The 18,601-nt window shown below is 53.7% G+C and overlaps 1 protein-coding gene and 1 non-coding gene across 2 annotated transcripts; one reads left to right on the forward strand and one right to left on the reverse strand.

Moving 5' to 3' along the window:
* The first annotated feature begins 12,644 nt into the window (after window positions 1-12,644).
* On the forward strand, window positions 12,645-12,770 carry LOC138374041 (U6atac minor spliceosomal RNA). The gene has a single exon (XR_011231324.1). It is a non-coding gene; the product is annotated as a U6atac minor spliceosomal RNA (small nuclear RNA).
* A 1,738-nt stretch (window positions 12,771-14,508) lies between these two features.
* COX4I1 (cytochrome c oxidase subunit 4I1) lies at window positions 14,509-18,565 on the reverse strand. The gene is made up of 5 exons (XM_069456756.1): window positions 18,504-18,565; window positions 17,258-17,337; window positions 16,395-16,562; window positions 15,621-15,752; window positions 14,509-14,719 (listed from the first exon to the last, which is right to left on the reverse strand). The coding sequence occupies exons 2-5, from the start codon at window positions 17,334-17,336 to the stop codon at window positions 14,583-14,585; spliced, it is 516 nt and encodes a 171-aa protein (XP_069312857.1). The 5' UTR covers window position 17,337; window positions 18,504-18,565; the 3' UTR covers window positions 14,509-14,582.
* Window positions 18,566-18,601: the final 36 nt, after the last annotated feature.

Consider the following 18,601-nt stretch of genomic DNA (forward strand, 5'->3'; position numbering starts at 1 on the left):
CCTGGAAAAGGAAATTCTGATACATGCTATCATGTGGGTGAGCCTTGAGAACATTATTCCCAGTGAAATAAACCAGACACCAAAGGACAAATATCATGATTCCCCCCAGAGGGGGTCCCTGGGGTCGTCAGATTCCAAGAGACGGAAAGTGGAAAGGCAGGTACCGGGACTGGGAAGGGGCTGGGGAGTTAGCGGTTAACGGGGACAGAGGTTCATTGGGAAGATGAGAAAGTTCTGGAGATGATGGTGATGGTTGCACAACCATGTGATTGTACTTAATGCCACTGAACTATATGATTAAAAGTGGTCAAGGCCGGGCGCGGTGGCTCACGCCTGTAATCCTAGCACTCTGGGAGGCCGAGGTGGGCGGATCGTTTGAGCTCAGGAGTTCGAGACCAGCCTGAGCAAGATCGAGACCCCATCTCTACTAAAAATAGAAAGAAATTATATAGACAGCTAAATATATATATAGAAAAAATTAGCCGGGCATGGTGGTGCATGCCTGTAGTCCCAGCTACTCGGGAGGCTGAGACAGGAGGATCGCTTGAGCCCAGGAGTTTGAGGTTGCTGTGAGCTAGGCTGACGCCACGGCACTCACTCTAGCCCGGGCAACAGAGCGAGACTCTGTCTCAAAAAAAAAAAAAAAAAAAAGTGGTCAAGATGGTCAGTTTTAGGCTATGTATATTTTACCACAAAAATTTAAAAATTAAATACTGGGGTGGGTGAACCACGAGCTGATATTTGTGGAAACTGGGAGTGGGGCACAGAGAACTCTTGTTCTACTCACTGCACTCTGGGCGTGTTTGAAATTTTCCGCAGTGAAACACTTTCTTTAAAACTTAGGAATAAAACAGCAGCCCCCTACCCAGGGCTGGCAAGGACACGTATGGAAACCACCGCAGCACGGACAGTTGCCTGTGAGGGTGTGTTGGGGTGAAATCCGGCCACGTCTATGCTACGACTTCAATTACACGCAAAGGTACAACTTGCGGGGAAAGTCTGGAAGGAAATATGCCAAAATTACAGCAGCTGCAGTGTTTGGGCAGATAATGGGTCGGTTTTTGTTGGGTTTTTCTGTTTGTTTGTTTTCTTTTTCTGAGCTTTCCCTAGTAGAGTTGCTTGCACAGTTGTTAGAAATAAATTCCATGCACCCCAAGGTAGTACCAGATGAGAGGATGTCAGGAAGCCAGCTGTGCTGGGTCCCCAGGGAGGGACATGGCAGTGTCACCCTGGAGAGTTCCTGGAAGAGGCAGCCTGCGGACCACTGGGACGGCCCCCAAACCCAGAGCCAGGGGCCGGGTGCTCGGCCCCAGTGGTCCCGCCCTCGGGGTTGAAGGTTGGACTCCCGGCCCAAAGGAAGCGGCCCTGGTGGTGACTGTCACGAAGCAGGGGGCGTCAGTGCCGGCTCAGCCTGCTCCTCTGCTGCTCACAGGCCCGCCGGCCAGGCCTTCACGCTCACCCAGCCCCAGGGCCCGGCCCTGTCTGCTCCCTCCGGGGGGTCCGATGGCTGCTGGCTCTGGGGGTGCGGCCCTGGTGAGCAGGAGCAAGGCCGCCAGCTGCCGCCACCCGAAGGCGCTTCCTGCCCCGGCCTCCCTCCGTGCCCCGCGGGCCTGCGGTTCCTCGGCCCCAATCTGGGCTCCGAGTTGCTCAACGCACCGGCTCTTCCTGTTCCCCTTTTCCCAGGCGGCGCCCCACCGCAGGGAAGCACGGCCCCTGCAGGCAGCGGGCTGTTTCCTCGGCCCTGATTGCTCTTCCCGCCCCGGGTTGCCAAACGGCTTCTGAAGAAACCCCTTTCTTTTGCTTTTTTATTTTAAGGAAGGAGCCCGGCGCTGTCTGTCTGTGCAGAGGCTGTGATGGTCCCGGGGACAAGCCCCCGCGCACCCCATGAACAGCCGGAAGCACCGCTCCTCCTCCGTGGCCCTGAGCCATGGTGCCCAGCATGTCTGGCGGGCACATAGTGACAATAACGTCCGTTAATGTCACCTGGCACAGGGAGCTCTCCCATCCCAGCCTCCCGGGAGCCCCCCAAGTGGGTGACACTGTGACCCCAGGTGTGCAGACCAGGAAACCGTGGTGGGTGCAGGGGGATGACACAGCCAGGGGACCCAAGGCCAGGCAGGCCCTGCACTGTGCCAGGAGCCCAAGCCGCTCCCAGGTCACCCAGGGGGTCCTCCGGTGCGCTGAAGATCCGTGTCCAAGTTCACCCCTTTTGGAAGGAAATTCCAAGAGGTGAAGAAAAACACCTGCGTCGAGAGAAACTCTTCCGGGGGAGAGTGGGGTCCAGATGGAGAAGGGTCCCAGGTGACGTTATTTCTCATGCCAGCCGAGGGGCCCATGGCGCTCACTGTATTGTCCTTTATACAACTCTGTGTGTGCACGCGTTGTGCGTGAATGTGAAGCCCGAGGTCCCGGGTGGCCCCCAAGCCCAGGCTTCACGGGGAGTTGGTACTGACACCTGGGCAGGCTCCTGAAGGACAGTTTTTCCCTGTTTGTGCACAGTGTGTCGGGAACTGGAACATCACAGAGTGGGGGCTCCCTGTTTCCCCCCATCCCCTTCCACAGCCTCCCTTTCCCGAGGGTGCTGTGGATCCCACATGCCTGGGTTTCTGTCCTTTTACTCCAGGCGAAGGCGTCTGTGAGAACCATGTGTTACTGCCTTCTGTTTACCGTCTTCACGTAGAGGCTTCCCGCGGCACAAATCCCTCCTCCTGCCACCGTCTGTTCCCAAGATCCTCTCCGCGGACACGTGCACCTCTGCTGCCTCCAGACTCACTGCTGTCTGCGACTGTGGGGTGTGGGCCCCCCACACTTACGTCTCCATTCCTCTCTCCATAGACACCCGGGCAGGGGTCTGCGTCCCCAGCTCTGCCCAGCACGGCCAGGTGGCTTTCCCGTGTGGACACACGGCTACCTCTCCGCCCACGAGCGTTGGAGAGTGGAGGGCACCTGTCTACCCTCACGCTGCCCAAAACGAGGCAGGCAGGGCCTGCCACAGTGGGTGACGCAGAGAAGCGGGAGGAGCCTGCACCAGAGCGGGAGATAAATGCACAGACATTGCGTGCGAAGCCCAGAGCAACAGCAGCCGCGGACAGCTCTGTCTCAGCCGATCACCAAGCCTGGAGAGGTCGAGCAAGGCTCCAGTGCAGGCTTCTTGAGGACTTTTAACTTTTTTATTTCAAATAAATTTCAGCATGAGAGTCTGGGTACCTCAAAGTTTCATGAAAGAGATCCTCAGGGCCTAGGAGCCTGATTGCAAGGAATTCTGTGTTCTCGCGCATGTTTCTGGGGAGAAGATTATTAGTTTTTGTTGGATTCTCAAAGGGATGGTGACTTCAAAAGTCTTAGAATCTGTGTGTTAAGTCAGGGCCATTTCTGCTATGAATGATCAAAAAAATCCAATTTAAACTGGCTTGAATGAAAAAAGGGGGAAAAAAGGATTTATTGGCTCATGTAAGCAAAAGGTCCAGGAGAGGCTGAGTTCAGGTAAGGCTGGATCCAGGGGCTCCAAACACACCAGAAAGCCTGGTTCTCTCCATGTCTGGGCTCACTTTCCTCTGATGGCTTCGTCATCAGGCGAGCGCCCTCCAGCGGGTCCAGACACACACTCTTGCAGCTCCATGCACAGCAGAAAGAAACACTATCCCCAGTGTCTCTAGCAGAAGTCCTGGAACCCAGCGGACCAGTGCGGGTCACGTGCCCATCGTGAACACGCCCTCTGGCATGCACAGGTGGGCTCAGGTTGGGTGCCGCGCCCAGCCCTGGCCCAGCGGAGGGTGAGGACCTGCAGCCACCTGGCGGAGCACGGGAAGTGTGACGCCTGCCAGAGGTCCTACTGATGCTCCAAGGACGGGGCTGTGGGGCGAGGCTGGGCAATACACATCCCTGTATTCTGGAAAAGGCAAACTCCCAAGCGCCCGCACTCAGGTAGTTTAACATGCCCAGCGCTGGGCGAGGCCTGGTGAGCCTGGGCCCAGTGTGTGGGGACCGCCTGTCCCAATCCTGTGGCTGTGACCTTATTTGGAAACAGGGGCTTCGCAGATGTGATCAAGTTGCAATGAGATCATGCTGGATTCGGGTGGGCCCTACCCCGGTGACGCTGTCCTTAGGAGAGAAAGGAGGAGACTCTGACAGACCACAGGGAGACAGCGTGTGGCGGCAGAGGTGGAGACTGGGGCGGTTCAGCCACAAGCCGAGCTCTGCCAAGAACCAGCAGAAGCCGCAGGAGGCGAGGAAGGACCCTCCCCCGGGGCCCGCAGAGAGGGTGCGGCTCTGCTGGCACCTGGATCTCAGACTTCGGGCCTCCAGACCCGTGGAGAATACATTGCTGCTGCCCTAGGTGCCCCCCACTCTGGGGTGGTTTGTGAAGACAGCCCCAGGACACCCACACACCCCCGGCCTGACGTTGGCCCCGACCGGGCGGTGCGTCCCAGACGTCCCGCACAGCCCCCGAATGCTGGCTCCTCCACACCCATGAGGATCCCAACCTGGGGCTTTCCAGAAAGACCACGAGGGGGTTTGAGGAAGTAGTGGCCCTCACCCTGGGAAGGCCCTCCAGGCAGCCTTGTGACTCTGCTTCCCAGGTGACCCCAGCGAGTCTGAACAGGCGTCCTCCCCAAACTCCCCAGGAGGCTCCTGATCAAAGGGAAAGCCCCCACCCCTCCAGCCCAGCGCGGCCACAGCATGTGAGGGACGCCCCAGCAGCACCAGGAGCCGGGAGGCCCCAGACACAGAATCTCTGCCAAAATCCCCAGCCGGCCACACCCTCCGACCACATGTGGCACTCTCTGGACACTGGCTTGTCCCAGTACCCAGCAGAGAAGCCAAAGCACAGCTCTCCCTGCCCAAGCCAATGCCAAAGGCTCACACCCCCTTGAGCTCAAGTCCTGAGGTCTGTGCCATTGACCAGGCTACATGGTTCAAGGTTGAACATCAAGGCCCTGGAGGTGGACAGACCAGGCTGGGAGTCCTGACTCTACTATCTGATTGACACACAGCCTTGGGAAGTTGTTCAGTCTTTCTTGGTGACGCCATCTGGAACAAAAAACCATACTTCCTACTTCCTAGGATTGTAGTAAGAAGTAAATGAGAGAATACAACATTGATGTTAGCGTGATCACGTGATACGAAGCATTCATTCGGCAAATGTTTACTGAGTACCTAGTATACGCCGGGCAGTACCCTAGAAGCCAGGGCTATGGTGGGGAGCAAAGCAGACACCATTGTTCTGAGGATGAAGAAGATGATGATGGTGATGGTTGTGATGATGGTGATGGTGGTGGTGAGGGTGACGATGATGATGGTGATAATGATGGTGGTGATGACGATGATGATGGTGATGATGGTGATGTGATAATAGTAGTGATGATGGTGAAGATGAAGCTAAAACTCCTCTCTAGAACACAAGGTCCTCAAGAGCAGGAAATGTATCTCACATTTTCTGACTCCCTGAGTGTCTCTCACAGGGCCTTGCACATAGTAGGGACTGGAGAAATATATGCTGTTGGTGGATTTATTCTTGAAGTTGCTTTAAGCAAAAGAGAAGAACCCCCCACCAGGAGCAGCCCAAGCTGGCCCCCGATACAAGTGTCTTTGAAGTTGTGTGTTTCATTTTCAAAATTAACTGTAACTTTTTATTTCATTCCATTGTATATCCATGTTTGTTTTACTTATAAACAATAAGAACTTTTTTCCAAAACTTTGAATGAAAATGATGCCCCAAGAAAACATGCCCTGTTTATATCTGTGACTTTTGAGACATTAACCACCACCCCCCACGCACACACACATACACACATACACTGACACCCCCTCCCCAGCTCCCTCAGGCCACCGCCACGTATGGCCAGAGGTCCACAGAGCCCAGGGGCAGAAGCACAAACTCCAGCTGTTAAACCAGTCTGGAGAAAACACTTCTCTCTCCTGGGGGTGCTGGGGCCAAGCCTGTGCGGGAGGGGTCTGTTCAGCCAGCTCGAGTGGTGCTCTGCGTTCTGAACGGGCCAGGAAGCTAGGCCTGGCTGCAGCTGCTTTATTCTTAGAACCAAAAAGATGTCAAAATAAGAAGGCCCTGGCCGGGTGCAGTGGCTCAGACTTGTAATCCCAGCACTCTGGGAGGCCGAGGCAGGACGATTGCTTGAGCTCAGGAGTTCGAGACCAGCCTGAGCAAGAGCGAGACCCGTCTCTACTAAAGATAGAAAAATTAGCCAGGTGTGGTGGTGCACGCCTGTAGTCCCTGCTACTCGGGAGGCTGAGGCAGGTGGATCGCTCGAGCCCAGGAGTTGGAGGCTGCAGTGAGCTCTGATGACGCCACGGCACTCTAGCCAGGGCCACAGAGTGAGACTCTGTTTAAAAAAAAAAAAAAGGCCCTAAAAAGTTCTCTGGAAACTTTGCCCTTTAAAACCTGGTGTTTCCAAGGTGAGGGCCACATCGTGAGGCTGGATGGACCCCAGATGCCAAGGCCGCAGCATGGGGTCTGGCCTCGCCCGGCCGGACAGTCCCCAAGGAGGAGGCCAACAGCCGGCGCTCTGCGAGCCAGTGCTCTGCGCAGCCAGGGCGTTAGGATGTGCTCACAAATCCTCAAACTTCCCAATGTCAGAAGTTCTATTATTATCCCCCTTCCAGATGGAGACAGGCAGCAGGAAGAGGGCGGGGCACTTGCCCAGGGTCCCTCACTCCCCAGGGACTTCGTCTTCCAGCAGCACCGACTTCCTGAGTTTCCATTTCCCGCTCCCAAAGCGAATCTCTGTCCGGCCGTCAGCTCTCGCCCAACATTCATTCACCTGGAGGCGGAGCTGGGGAAAGCACTCGCGGACAATTAGACAACAGCACGTGTTCAGAAGCGAGTTGGAGAGGATCGAGCAGGTGGAAAGGCTCCGGCTGCCCCCCCCCGAGGACGGACGCCCAGCCTCCCGGGCCTGAGTTTAGCGTCCACAAGGGAGTGAGCCAGGGGGACCAGGCAGCGTTTTCCTGCACCGCTGGGCCAGGAGAGCGACAGCCCAGCCCTGTGGGCTGAGCTGCTCCGCCTGCGACCAGCCTGAGCAAGAGCGAGACCCCCTCTGCACTAAAAATGGAAAAACCAGCTTCTCGGAGCAGGGAGGGTCTGCTCACCTCTGCAGGTGTGCGGGGCCCAGACGCCTGCAGACGCCGGTGCACCTTCCTGGGAGGTCGATGTTACTTGTAATTTGTGGGAAATAATTATTTCTACATTAAAATACATATAGCGGTGTCAGGGAGCAAAATGGGAAATTCGCATGCACTTTTCAAGATCAAACACAAGACTTTTGAAGGAACTTTACTTGCAGGGCGGGACAATTCCAGCCCCCGCCCGGTGATGCAGAGAGCCTGACCTCTCCCCTCTGACTTGTCGAGCGAATTATGGAGGAAAAAAACAACAGAGGGGGCCTGGCGTCACCTAGCGTTCACATGGGATATGACAGCCAGCTCCACGCCACCAGCGCGGAGGTGACCCAGATTCAAATGCCAGCAGGTGGGTGCAGTCCTGGGGGAGGGGTTGCCATAGCGATCCAGGCTTGCGGGGACGGACCTCCCCACCCCTCCCCCGCCAGGCTGGTTCAGAAGCGGGGGGGGGGGGGGGCCACGCCTTTATGAACACGCTCCTTTGACTAAGGCCGTGCCTCCTCGCCCTGCTTGGCCTTAAGGAGCACCCACGGGCTTGTTACCGGCAGCTCCGTTTCCCTGGAGATGCTGATTCATTAGCTCTGGGTCGGGGCCGAGGGGTTTGTTTTCAGCCAGTTTCCCAGGTGACTTTCATGATAGGGCAACTGGGGGATGAACGCAGTGATTCGAACCTGCATTAGAATCACGGGGGAGACGTTTGCGACCCTACAGATGCGTCCGGGCTAAGTGTCTTTAACTGGTTGCCCAGGGTTTTCTCACGTGCAGCCTGCACTGAGAGACGCTGCAGTGAGGGCCTCGTGTCCTCGTGAATTCCCCAATACAATGTCGCTGTCCTTAGGAGGGACGCCCAGGTCTTCACAAGGCTCCTTCATCAGGTGAGAGACCCTTCTGGTCGGCCTGGGACCACAGGGACGTGTGAGTTGCCAGCTGTCCTGTATGGACATGGCCTGTGTTTCATGGTTTTGTCCTGCTCCTGTGTGGACTTTGTCAGGATGCCCTACCTGTCAATAAGCAAGGAAAATTTGGCAGTTAGAGCTATTTTCTGCACAGTAACTGGCAGCATGAAACGACAACACTAGGGCTGTGGGACTTGAGTGCTAAGAACTGGGGAGGTTCCAGGAGAACCAAGATGAGTGGGCTGCCCTCATGCTCAGACCAGCCTCAGACTTGCATGATTTGGGGTGCAAATGCGTCCATTTTTTGACAGTAGCAGCCAAAACGTGCATCAGATTCTTCAAGGGGTCTGTAACCCGGCCCCCCCAAGACTGAGAACTTCTGCTTTACACACTCACCCACAATCCATGCCCTGGCGGTACGCTGGAGCTTATCTGGCCATTGCACCACACAACTGCATTTTATGCAGGGAATGGGATTCCTAACGTCCATCCCAAAATGAGGTGCAACCCACAGCGCAGATCTAGGATGGCTCGGGAGGTAACTGGTTCGTTGGAGACCCGTGGGCATCTGCGTTTAGCTGGGTTTGTGGTTGACTTTTGATTTGGTTTGTAGGTGGGGACAAAAGGAGAAAAGTTGAGGATGTAATTTTAAAAGAGGTTGACCCATTCCCACAGTTTGGAAGTGTCCATGTATTCAGTAAGCACTTACTGTGTGCTAGGCACTGTACAGGGTACTCATTGGATTGCACTGATTAGATTCTGGTGCAAGCTGACCTAAGTTAGAACCTGAGCTCTACCTTTATTGGCTCTATGACTTTGTATAAATCACTTAACCTCTCTGTGCCTTCACCTCTTAATCTGTAAAATGGGGGTAATAACCTCATGGGCTATAGTGAGGAAATAATGCATGCAAGGCAGTGAGCCAGGCTTCTGACCCAGGTCTGTCCAGATCATACTTAACCCCTATGACAGGCTACTCCAGAAATAAAGTCCTCGTGCTGTTTGAGTTAGGGGGTAGCAATGCCAGAAGCCATGTGCGACTGGCTCCTAAAAGCACCTGTTCCCAGCACCGCAAGAAGCCTATGTCACAGCCTCGTGAAGAGCGTGTTTATGCTGTTTCAGGGTCTGTGCCAAGTCAGGGTCCATGCAAAGAATGCTGGGTGGTGACATTGCGTTTCCAACCTGCAGAGCTGGCCGTGCAGTGAGATGTCCCTGTGGGCAGGAGGACAGAGCTGGGCAGCCCTATGAGAGGAAATCGCAGCGACTGCCTGGTAAGTAATGCGTTTGGCCACAGCCTCCCTGCAAGTCCCCTCCCTGTGGGCGAAGTGCAACTACGAGAGGAGATGTGTGAAGGGGACGGTGTGTCCATGCCTCGCCCTCTGGGCTGGAGAAAGTTCCAAGGAGAAGCAGCCAGCTCGCTCAGTCTTGGTGCCGGTTTCTGGTGTCCCCGGGCTAGAGACGGGACATGTTAGGTCTCAGAGCACCCTCTGCTGTCCAAAGATGATAATGCAGCCCACGGAAATGCCAGCTTTTTTTTTTTTTTTTTTTTTTTTTTCCTGAGACAGAGTCTCGCTCTGTTGCCCAGGCTAGAGTGAGTGCCGTGGCATCAGCCTAGCTCACAGCAACCTCAAACTCCTGAGCTCAAGCGATCCTCCTGCTTCAGCCTCCCGAGTAGCTGGGACTACAGGCATGCGCCACCATGCCTGGCTAATTTTTTCTATATATTTTTAGTTGTCCAGCTAATTTCTTTCTATTTTTAGTAGAGATAGGGGGTGGTCTCACTCTTGCTCAGGCTGGTCTCAAACTCCTGAGCTCGAGCGATCCTCCCGCCTCGGCCTGCCAGAGTGCCAGGATTACAGGCGGGAAATACCAACTCTTAACTTCAAGACTCAGATCTCAACGCCTCCCATCGCTGCCGCTTGAGAGGCGGACAAGCTGAAGACACCCTAGAAAGGCATCTGGCACCGGAACTGAGCCTCATGGGTGGTGAAGGACACAAACACCAATCAACCTCCCATGGTGACACTCCCTTTCAGAGAGCACCTTGGGATGCTTCATGGGCGCAGGGATCCCTTGGGCTTCTCAAAGCCCCACCTGACACCCGATGGCCACTGAGCTGCACGAGAGGCCCCAGGAAGCTCCTCAGCACCCCGGGCCTTGCTGCGCGCTGCTCTCTGCCTGTGCCGGGGCTTCTCCGAGAAGTAGGAACCACGTTAGCTGCTGTTGAGAATGTAAAACGGTATAGACGCTTTGGAAAACAGCTTGGTGGTTCCTCAAAAGATTAAATATAAAACTACCATATGATCCAGCAATTCTACTCCTAGGTATCTACGCAAGAGAAATGAAAACACGTGTCACACAAAGACGGGTACACGAATGTTCCTAACAGCTTTATTCACAATAGACAAAAATGAAATAACCCAAATGTCCATCAACTGGCAAATGGATAAATAGAATGTGGCATATTTATATAATGGAATATTATTCAGCAATGAAAATGAATAAAGTACTGATACACGCTACAACATGGATGAGCCTTGAAAACGTTATGTTCAGTGAAAGAAGCCAGGCACAGAGGAGCACACGCTAAATGATTCCGTTTATATGAAATGTCCAGAATAGGGAAAGCTTTCCGGATGCTGTATCAGTCAGGGTATAGTCAGGAGACAGAAACCACACCGACTGTTCGAACAGAAAGAATTTCATCTGCAGAATGCTTAACCAGGTTGCTGCTAACTAGGTCATTACAAGGTAAAAAGAGATGTCCATGGTATCACGGAGGCAGCAGCTCAAGAAGTGACCACCGCCCCTTGGGCTAAAGAACAAAGGGAAGCGGTTGAAATGATATCATTAAAACCGGGAAACTTCAGGGAGGGGCTGTGCAGGGCTGAAGCTCAGACCCCAGGCGAGTCGGGGGCGCTGGGTCCGTGTGGTGTCTTCCCGAAGTGTCACGGCTGACCCTGCAGGTGTGGGCAAGACTGGAAATGGCCTCAGCTGCCATGACAGGAAGTACTGCTGCAGTGAAGCCGCATGCCGGGGCGACACAGGAAGTGAAAAGAAGCAGAGAGGAAGCACACAGGAAGCAAATAGGAAACAGGAAGCAAACAGGAAACAGACCGGATGCAGACAGGAAGCACACAGGAAGAGCAAGTCCCTTTCTTCTCCTCCAGCCTTCTGGGCTCCCGAGTGCCCGTATTGGCAGAGGCCAGGCCAGCTGGCCAAGCCGCAATGCCGTGTGCAGCATCCCAGCCCCACATCCATCGGCCAAGCAGGGAAGGGTGGGTTTGGAGCTTGGAGACAATAACTCACGTGGCGTGGACATCTCGTTGCCTACCAAGCACATTCCTGTGCGTGTTTAAGACCTTCCACACGATATCAAAACAACGCTATGTCCCTACCAAGCAAGATGCAAATATCCTTCATACGGAAGGAAGATGTTCTCACTCTCACCCCAAAATGAAGATTTGCAAAGTCCCAACAGCCGCCGTATATCTCTGAGCTGTGTGAATTACTCCTCAAAATCAGTCACAGTCCCGTCTGTATATTCTGTTACTTAAAAGCTAAATTGCAAAATTAACCTCCAACAAACTCATATAAAATAATAAGGGAAGGAAGAGAACAAAAAACAGTTAATACACACGTGCACCCACGTGCACACACAAAAGCAGGACACTGCCATAGTCTTTATTTCTGAAACTGGTCATGAAGCCATAGTCGGTATTCACAACTTCCTTCTTCCACTATTCATTCCGTGTTTCCTTTGCCCTTATCCAGGCCTCACCTCGTTTGGGTTCTTCACCCCATGGGTTAACCCAAATCTTCACTCATGTAGGGTCTGAATCATTGGTGGTCTTGCCTTTCAGTTGTTTTCCTAAAACTACTGTTGATGTAGTTTTACGTTAACTTTTACTATAGCACTGGGAAGTTCTAAGAGACATGGGTTTTAGACGTAGTCCTCCCTGACCCCATTTGTGTAGCACAAGCCCAATTTCCCCTTGGCAGTAGGGATCACTCGCCCCGGACAGTAGAGTAAGCCCCTTCTTTTCCTGTTGGTTCAGTGGTGTGAGGAGCCCTAAACAGTCATGGTCATCGCTATTTCCAGTTCACTAGAGCCATTGCTGTGTCTCCTGGTAGAATCGTTAATTCCCTTGGGAATCAAGACCTCTAAACCTGCAGAGAGAATGTTCAGAAATGGGAAACAAAAATCCAGCAAGTGGGCCAGGGATGGTGGCTCAGGCCTGTAATCCCAGCATTTTAGGAGGCCAAGGTGGGAGGATCACTTTAGCTCAGGAGTTTGAGACCAGCCTGGGCAACATAGCAAGACCTTGTCTCTAAAAATATATATATATATATTTTGAAATTAGCTTGGCCTGGTGGTGCACACCTGTAGTCCCAGCTACTTGGGAGGCTGAGGCAGGAGGATCACTTGAGCCCAGGAGTTTGAGGCTGCAGGGAGCTAGAGCCAGACCCTGTCTCTAAAAAAAGAAAAAAAAGGAAAAAAAATCCCACAAGTGGTAATTTTGTGTGATAATGAAAGGAGCCATTCCCACCCACTTCTGCCCCTGAATCCCTGACATAGTATTCAGGCTCCGTTGGTCTCTTCTTAAGAGCACAGCACTGTAGGAAAGAAAAGATTAGCACTCCCCTTGACAGGTAGAAGAGGACTCAAGCCTGCACGGTATGCGTACAGTTAAGGCATTGCCGCCTGCTTCATGGCTTTTTCTGCATCTAGCTATGTGCCCAAAAGAATTGAAAGCAGGGACTCAAACAGGCATTTGTACACCCACGTGTGTAGCAATGCTCACACCTGTAATCCTAGCACTTTGGGAGGCTGATGCAGGAGGATTGCTTGAGTTCAGGAGTTCAAGACCAGCCAGAGCAACATATAAAAAAATAATTAGCCAGGTGTGGTGATGCACACCTGTAGTCCCAGCTACGGGGGAGGCTGAGGCAGGAGGATGGCCTGAGCGCAGGAGTTTGAGGTTGCTGTGACCTGTGATTGCGCCACTGCACTCATGCCTGGACAACCAAGTAAAAAGTGAGACCCTGTCTCAAAGGAAAAGAAAATAAAGAGATCTTTCTTTAAGGGCACATGGACAAGAACAGGAGTCGCCAGCAGATAATAGAATCTGAATCCGATGTACAAATGGCAATTCTCGTAGCAGGTGCCAGAGTTCAGGTTCCTACGTGGTTAGAGGGAAAGGATAGGAAAAGCCTGACCGCTCCTTGGACCGTCCGGGGCTCAGGGAGACTCCATTCTGAGCTATTCCAGGTTGAAAGCAGTTTGGGGGTCAGAGGGCCTGTGTAGCAGGGTTCAAGTCCATTCTGGCAGCACCCCCTCTCTGCCCCGAGTGGGGTACTGGCGCTGCTGTGCCTGGTCTGATGCCCGGCCCAGGGCAGGTGCCCCACCGTGGTCATGAAAGGGTCAGAGGAGCCAGTGCTGCAGCCCCGCCGCAGGGGCCCACCCTGGGAGAAGGAGCTGGAAATGGCATCACCCAGAGGGAGGTGTGGGCTTTGTAGTTAAGCCATTAAGGGGCCCACCGTGGTCCCCACAGCAAGACCCCACAAGGCCCTGCAGCTCCTGGCATTTCCTCTCCCAGGGCGGTCAGCTGGCCCTTTGAGAACCCGGGATCAAGGGTGTTTCTGCAGTAGCAGGAAGACACTACGGGGGGGGGGGGCGGGGGGGGGGCGGTACTTAGCCTGCTCTGGATTTATAAACAATTAGTTCAAACCTTCCAAACCGCTGAGCCCCCTTTCCTGTGCACTCCCTCTGGTCAAGCTCTGCGGGTCCCCTTCCCCTGCCCAGTTACAGCCAGGCCTCCCCAGGGCATCCCCCCCAGGGCGTCCCTCGGCTACACCCAGGCTATGTGAGGCTTGTTCTGCTTCTCCAGGTAGGGTGTCCAGGCCCAGCAAGGGGACTGAGGGGAGCTGAGCTCCAGGGGGACTGACAGCGGGGCACATCAACCACCACGAGGAGGGAGGGACAGTCCCAGCAGAAAAGCGGCTCCTAACTTGTCAGTCTGGCTACTCTAACCAGATCTTACTCTCATGTAAAAATCTCATCAAAAACCCAAAATATCCACATCATAAGATTCTGTATTTTTAGTTTCATCTAATGTCTCCTAACATAATTTAAGATACACAGGCCAGGTACAGTGGGTCACGCCTGCAATCCCAGCACATTGGGAGGCTGAGGTGGGAGGATCGCTTCGTTTGAGGCCAGGAGTTAGAGACCAGCCTGAGCAACATAGCAGGAGCTCGTCTCTACAAAAAACTTTTTTAAGAACCCACAGAACTATTTAAGATACATGATTTTTGCCATTTCATTTATACCCAAAATATATTTACTTCAGACACTTGGGAGAAACTTGTTGTTTTAATTAACAGACACTTCACTTTGACTTAGCTAGCAAAGAACTGATCACAAAGGCTTTCACGTAAATTCGTCATTTATTAGCATTGCTAGTTTGACGTAACGGGTTTCCAGTAATATGCCGAGTTGCACGGAGGTGACGGAACGAGGCAAGGTCCAGACACACAGACAGCGGGGTCTCACTTCTTCCACTCGTTCTTGTCGTAATCCCACTTGGCAGAGAAGCCCTGGATGGGGCTGACCTTCATGTCCAGCATCCTCTTGGTCTGCTTGGCCACCCAGTCTTCATCGAAGGTGTGCGGGATGGGCCCATACACTACAGTTAAGACAAACTCATGAGGCAAGACTGTCGCTACGGGTTGTTTCTACGCCAACACCTTACACGGGTCAGGTCCTCCCCAGCACACTGGCCACTCACTCAGCAAAGCCACCTGCCGCTCCACACCTGCTCAAACACGCGGGCTTTTATCTCTGAGCACTGACAACTCCTGATGATTTTAAATTACTCCTCTGTTTGTAAAAAGTTAGCAATAAAATAATCAAGGTAAAAGCTGAATGTCTTCTCTACAGACAGTAGATAATACAGTCTGCAGGTCACAGCACAGAGCCATGGTGGCTTGTGAGACCAAACAGAAAAGTCGGGCCTGTCCGACGTCCACGTGCAAACCAAGAGTATGGACTATACCTACTCAGAATGCAAAAATACCTATTCTGCCTGGACAAAAAGAACCCAGAAGCACCTTAGAATGAGCGGGCAACCCTGGCAGTGTCTAAACAGAAACTGTGAGGTCTGAAGCCTCAGCGTTCTGGCTGAGCCGCAATCCCCCTAACAGCCGAGACAGTGGTTCAACCGGTTCCCTTCTCCTGCTCAGACCGCGCTGAGTCGTCTTGCGTCTTGCGCGACTGGGGAGCGGACACACTGCTACTGAAAGCGTGGGGTGCTGTCCGAAGCAGGCAAGTATTTCGCTACCAAACAAGTATGGCAAACTACGGATAAATCAGATGCCGGCTTCTAAGTCAATCTCCCACGACGTCGGTTAACACAAGCCAGTTCCCCAAGACCTGGAAAACGACCCTGAGCCGGGGCCCTGTCTCAGGGCTCCAAGGCGGTGTGACGTCCACACCACCGGGCACTGACCGCTGGAGCCGTGCTGGCCACGCCCACTGTCCCCGAGCCCCGCTACAGGCACCTGTGCCCCTCCTCCCTGCCCACTCACCGTAGCGCTTCTCCCAGATGACAATGAGCGCCGTGAAGCCCATGAAGAAAAGGGCAGTGCCCACAACCGTCTTCCACTCGTTTGTGCCCCTCTTCATCTCAGCGAAGCTCTCTTTGAACTTAATGCGATACACTGGGGACAGAAAGAGCCGCCATCAGCAGGCGCGGCGAGCAAAGTAGCCCGACAGCTCCCTCCTCCCCCGCGTTCAACCACTTCCCCCAGAACACAGGGCAGGAGAAAACAGGGGGCTGAGGGACTCGACATCAGCCTGCACCGTGTGTGCCTCCCAGCACGCACACACGGGCCCTCACGCACAGGCCCGTGATGGGGGAAGGAGGAAAAAAAAAAAAAAAACGCATGGAGTTTGCTTGGGTAAAAAAAAGCCTGAACTTATTTGTTTGAATTACAGCGTAATAATGTTTGATCACGTTATTTTCATGCCCCTTTCATACCAAATGGTAGGCATTTCCTGATCTTTTTCAATAAGTAACCGACGTCCGACCCAGCAGATGTGCTGAGAGGCTCCGTGTACATGCTCCGCTCCCCCTGGGGGGCTGGGGCCCCACAGCACAGAAGGGGCCTGGGCAGAGCATGCAGCCCGCTGGTAGAGCACAGAACCTGGAGCCCTGGGACAGTCACTCAGAAACCCAGCACAGCGACCTGCTGGGCACAGCTGCTCTCTAGTCACCCAGAGACGAGCAGAGGCACGCGTGTGCACGCCACACAAAACCCCCAGAGACGCTGGGTTTGCCTGCGCGCCCCCTCGATACCCACACTCGACTTTCTCATCCAGGGAGAGGCTGCTCCAGGGCTGCTTCTCCTTCTCTTTCAAGGCCTTCTGGCTGGCAGACAGGTGCTTGACATGGGCCACATCGGGCAGCGGGTAGTCACGGCGATCAACGTAACTTGGGAGAGCAAAGTCATCACTCTTCACAACACTTCCTAGAAACACGTTGGGGAAACATTTGAAAATCCACATAGGTTGAGAATCACAAACAAGGTGGTATGTCTGAAAACCCAAATGAGCACATGTCTGTACACCTCGAACCCTCAGTGCCTAACAGCGTCTGGTACAAAGAAGATGCTAGATAAATGCAAAACTAAACATGCTACATACCAGGCACAGATCTAAGGTCTTTGCATATAGTCCAGATGAGGAAACAGACTCCTAAACTTAGGTAGCCAGTGCATGATAGAAAGGAGATTTAAACCCAGCTAAGGCTACAAAGTCCAAGCTCTTTCACTTCCATTGGCTCTATAACACCTGAGTATACGCAAGTGTGTTAAATGGTGGGGAATTTGGGGGTGGAGGGGAGATTGTTAGGGTCAGGTATGGTGAAGATGATTTCTTGAAAGGGGTGGAAGTGGAACTAGAGCCTGAAAAAAATGGGAAGGAAAAGAAGGAAAAATACTACCAGTATAAGCAAAGACCCAGACTAGTGTTCAATTTGATTCATAAACACTCCTTAATACAGAACTAAGCCGTGTTGAAATATTTGTATCTCCCCTGAGGTCCCTCAACAACGGGATCAAGATCTTAGTCATCTTTGTTTGAAACTCCAGTACACAGCCTTACACACGTGAGGAGCAAAATGATAACACTCAGCCTGTTTAAAAGCAAGAAAAGTCACACTTACCGTGTGCATGTGCCCGTACACACACTGAGGTGGAAAGTGCTCGCTTGCCAACTAGGCTAAACACCCTGGTAGCCAACATTCTGAAAGATAAGAAGGTACACCTTCTTTATGAATGAGGGTGAATACCAATTAGGAATGAGTCTTCTTTTTGCCCCAGAGCACTTTGGAAGTAAATGCAATTCTTTTGTTTGTTTTTCCTCACCACAAATGATCCATTCTTTACTACTGACTCTGAATTCACAGAATAGCTTAGGAGGAGGTAGTCAGCACGTTTTTATGAAGCTTCATTATAAACTAAGTACCATTACAGACACAAGCTTCGGGCAATTAATAGAAATTTGGCTTTCTCAAACAAAGGCAAAAAAAATCGAGTAAGCCGACTCAAAACAATAAAAACCATTAAAGCACTGTGCTGCCACGACAGGCCCCATTCTCGGTGGGCAGGGAAGGTGACATCTCACAGAGACTGTCGCATGCATGACATTCAACTGCGTCCTTGTTTATAACCTAACACTGCATGTACGCAGACTGGACGCGGCACTTGGAGGAGGCTGCAAACACGGCCCGGGTCCACTTCCAATCTCTGCGGACAAAGGACAACCTAGTGGACCGTCTCTTCTCACCTGGGCCCTCTCCGATTCAGGCCCATCTAGCCTACACGCCCCCCTTTAAATCCACCTTTCAGAGGGCTGTAAACAATGAAAAGGATGCCGAACATTTTGGGAAAATACCCCCCGCTTAGGGCAGGTAAACAAGCATGACGTCTGGGCGGAACTCTCGCATCTCGCTTCTTTCCTCGGGCCAGGTCCGTGCGTGCGCGGACGACCGGCGCCTTCCAGGCCGGGAAGCCGAGCGTCCCTCCCAGCGCCCGTTAACCCCGGGGCGGTCGCGCAGGGACCGTCTGCAGGCGTGAGGGCGAGGCCTCAGGCGCAGACCCGCGCCCGCCTCCCCGGCAGCCGGCGCCCTCGGCCAGCGGGCGCTCCAAGGTCAGAGCCCGGGGCCAGCTCGCGGCCGCGGCGAGGTAGAGGAAGCCGGGCGGGGCGCCTCGGGGCGGCACAAAGGCAGCGGCCCAGCGGCCCCCCGGAGCCTGGAGCCCCCGCGAACCAGCCTCAATGTCATCGGGCTCCGAGGCCCGTCCGCCGCCTCCTGCACACGCCGGGCCGTGGGCGCGCGGGCCCGATCGATGACTCCCGGTCCCCCGGCCCGCTCGGCCTCGCAGCTTGGCGCCGGCCACCCGCGGCCTCACCTGCAGCCGCACAGCCGATGCCCGCTGCGACCGCCCTCTGCGCCCCGGGAGCCCGCGACCGGAAGAGAGCGAGGCCGCTTCGCGGAGCACCACGGGAT

This window comes from Eulemur rufifrons, chromosome 23 (assembly GCF_041146395.1).
Source record: "Eulemur rufifrons isolate Redbay chromosome 23, OSU_ERuf_1, whole genome shotgun sequence".
NCBI classification, from domain to species: domain Eukaryota; kingdom Metazoa; phylum Chordata; class Mammalia; order Primates; family Lemuridae; genus Eulemur; species Eulemur rufifrons.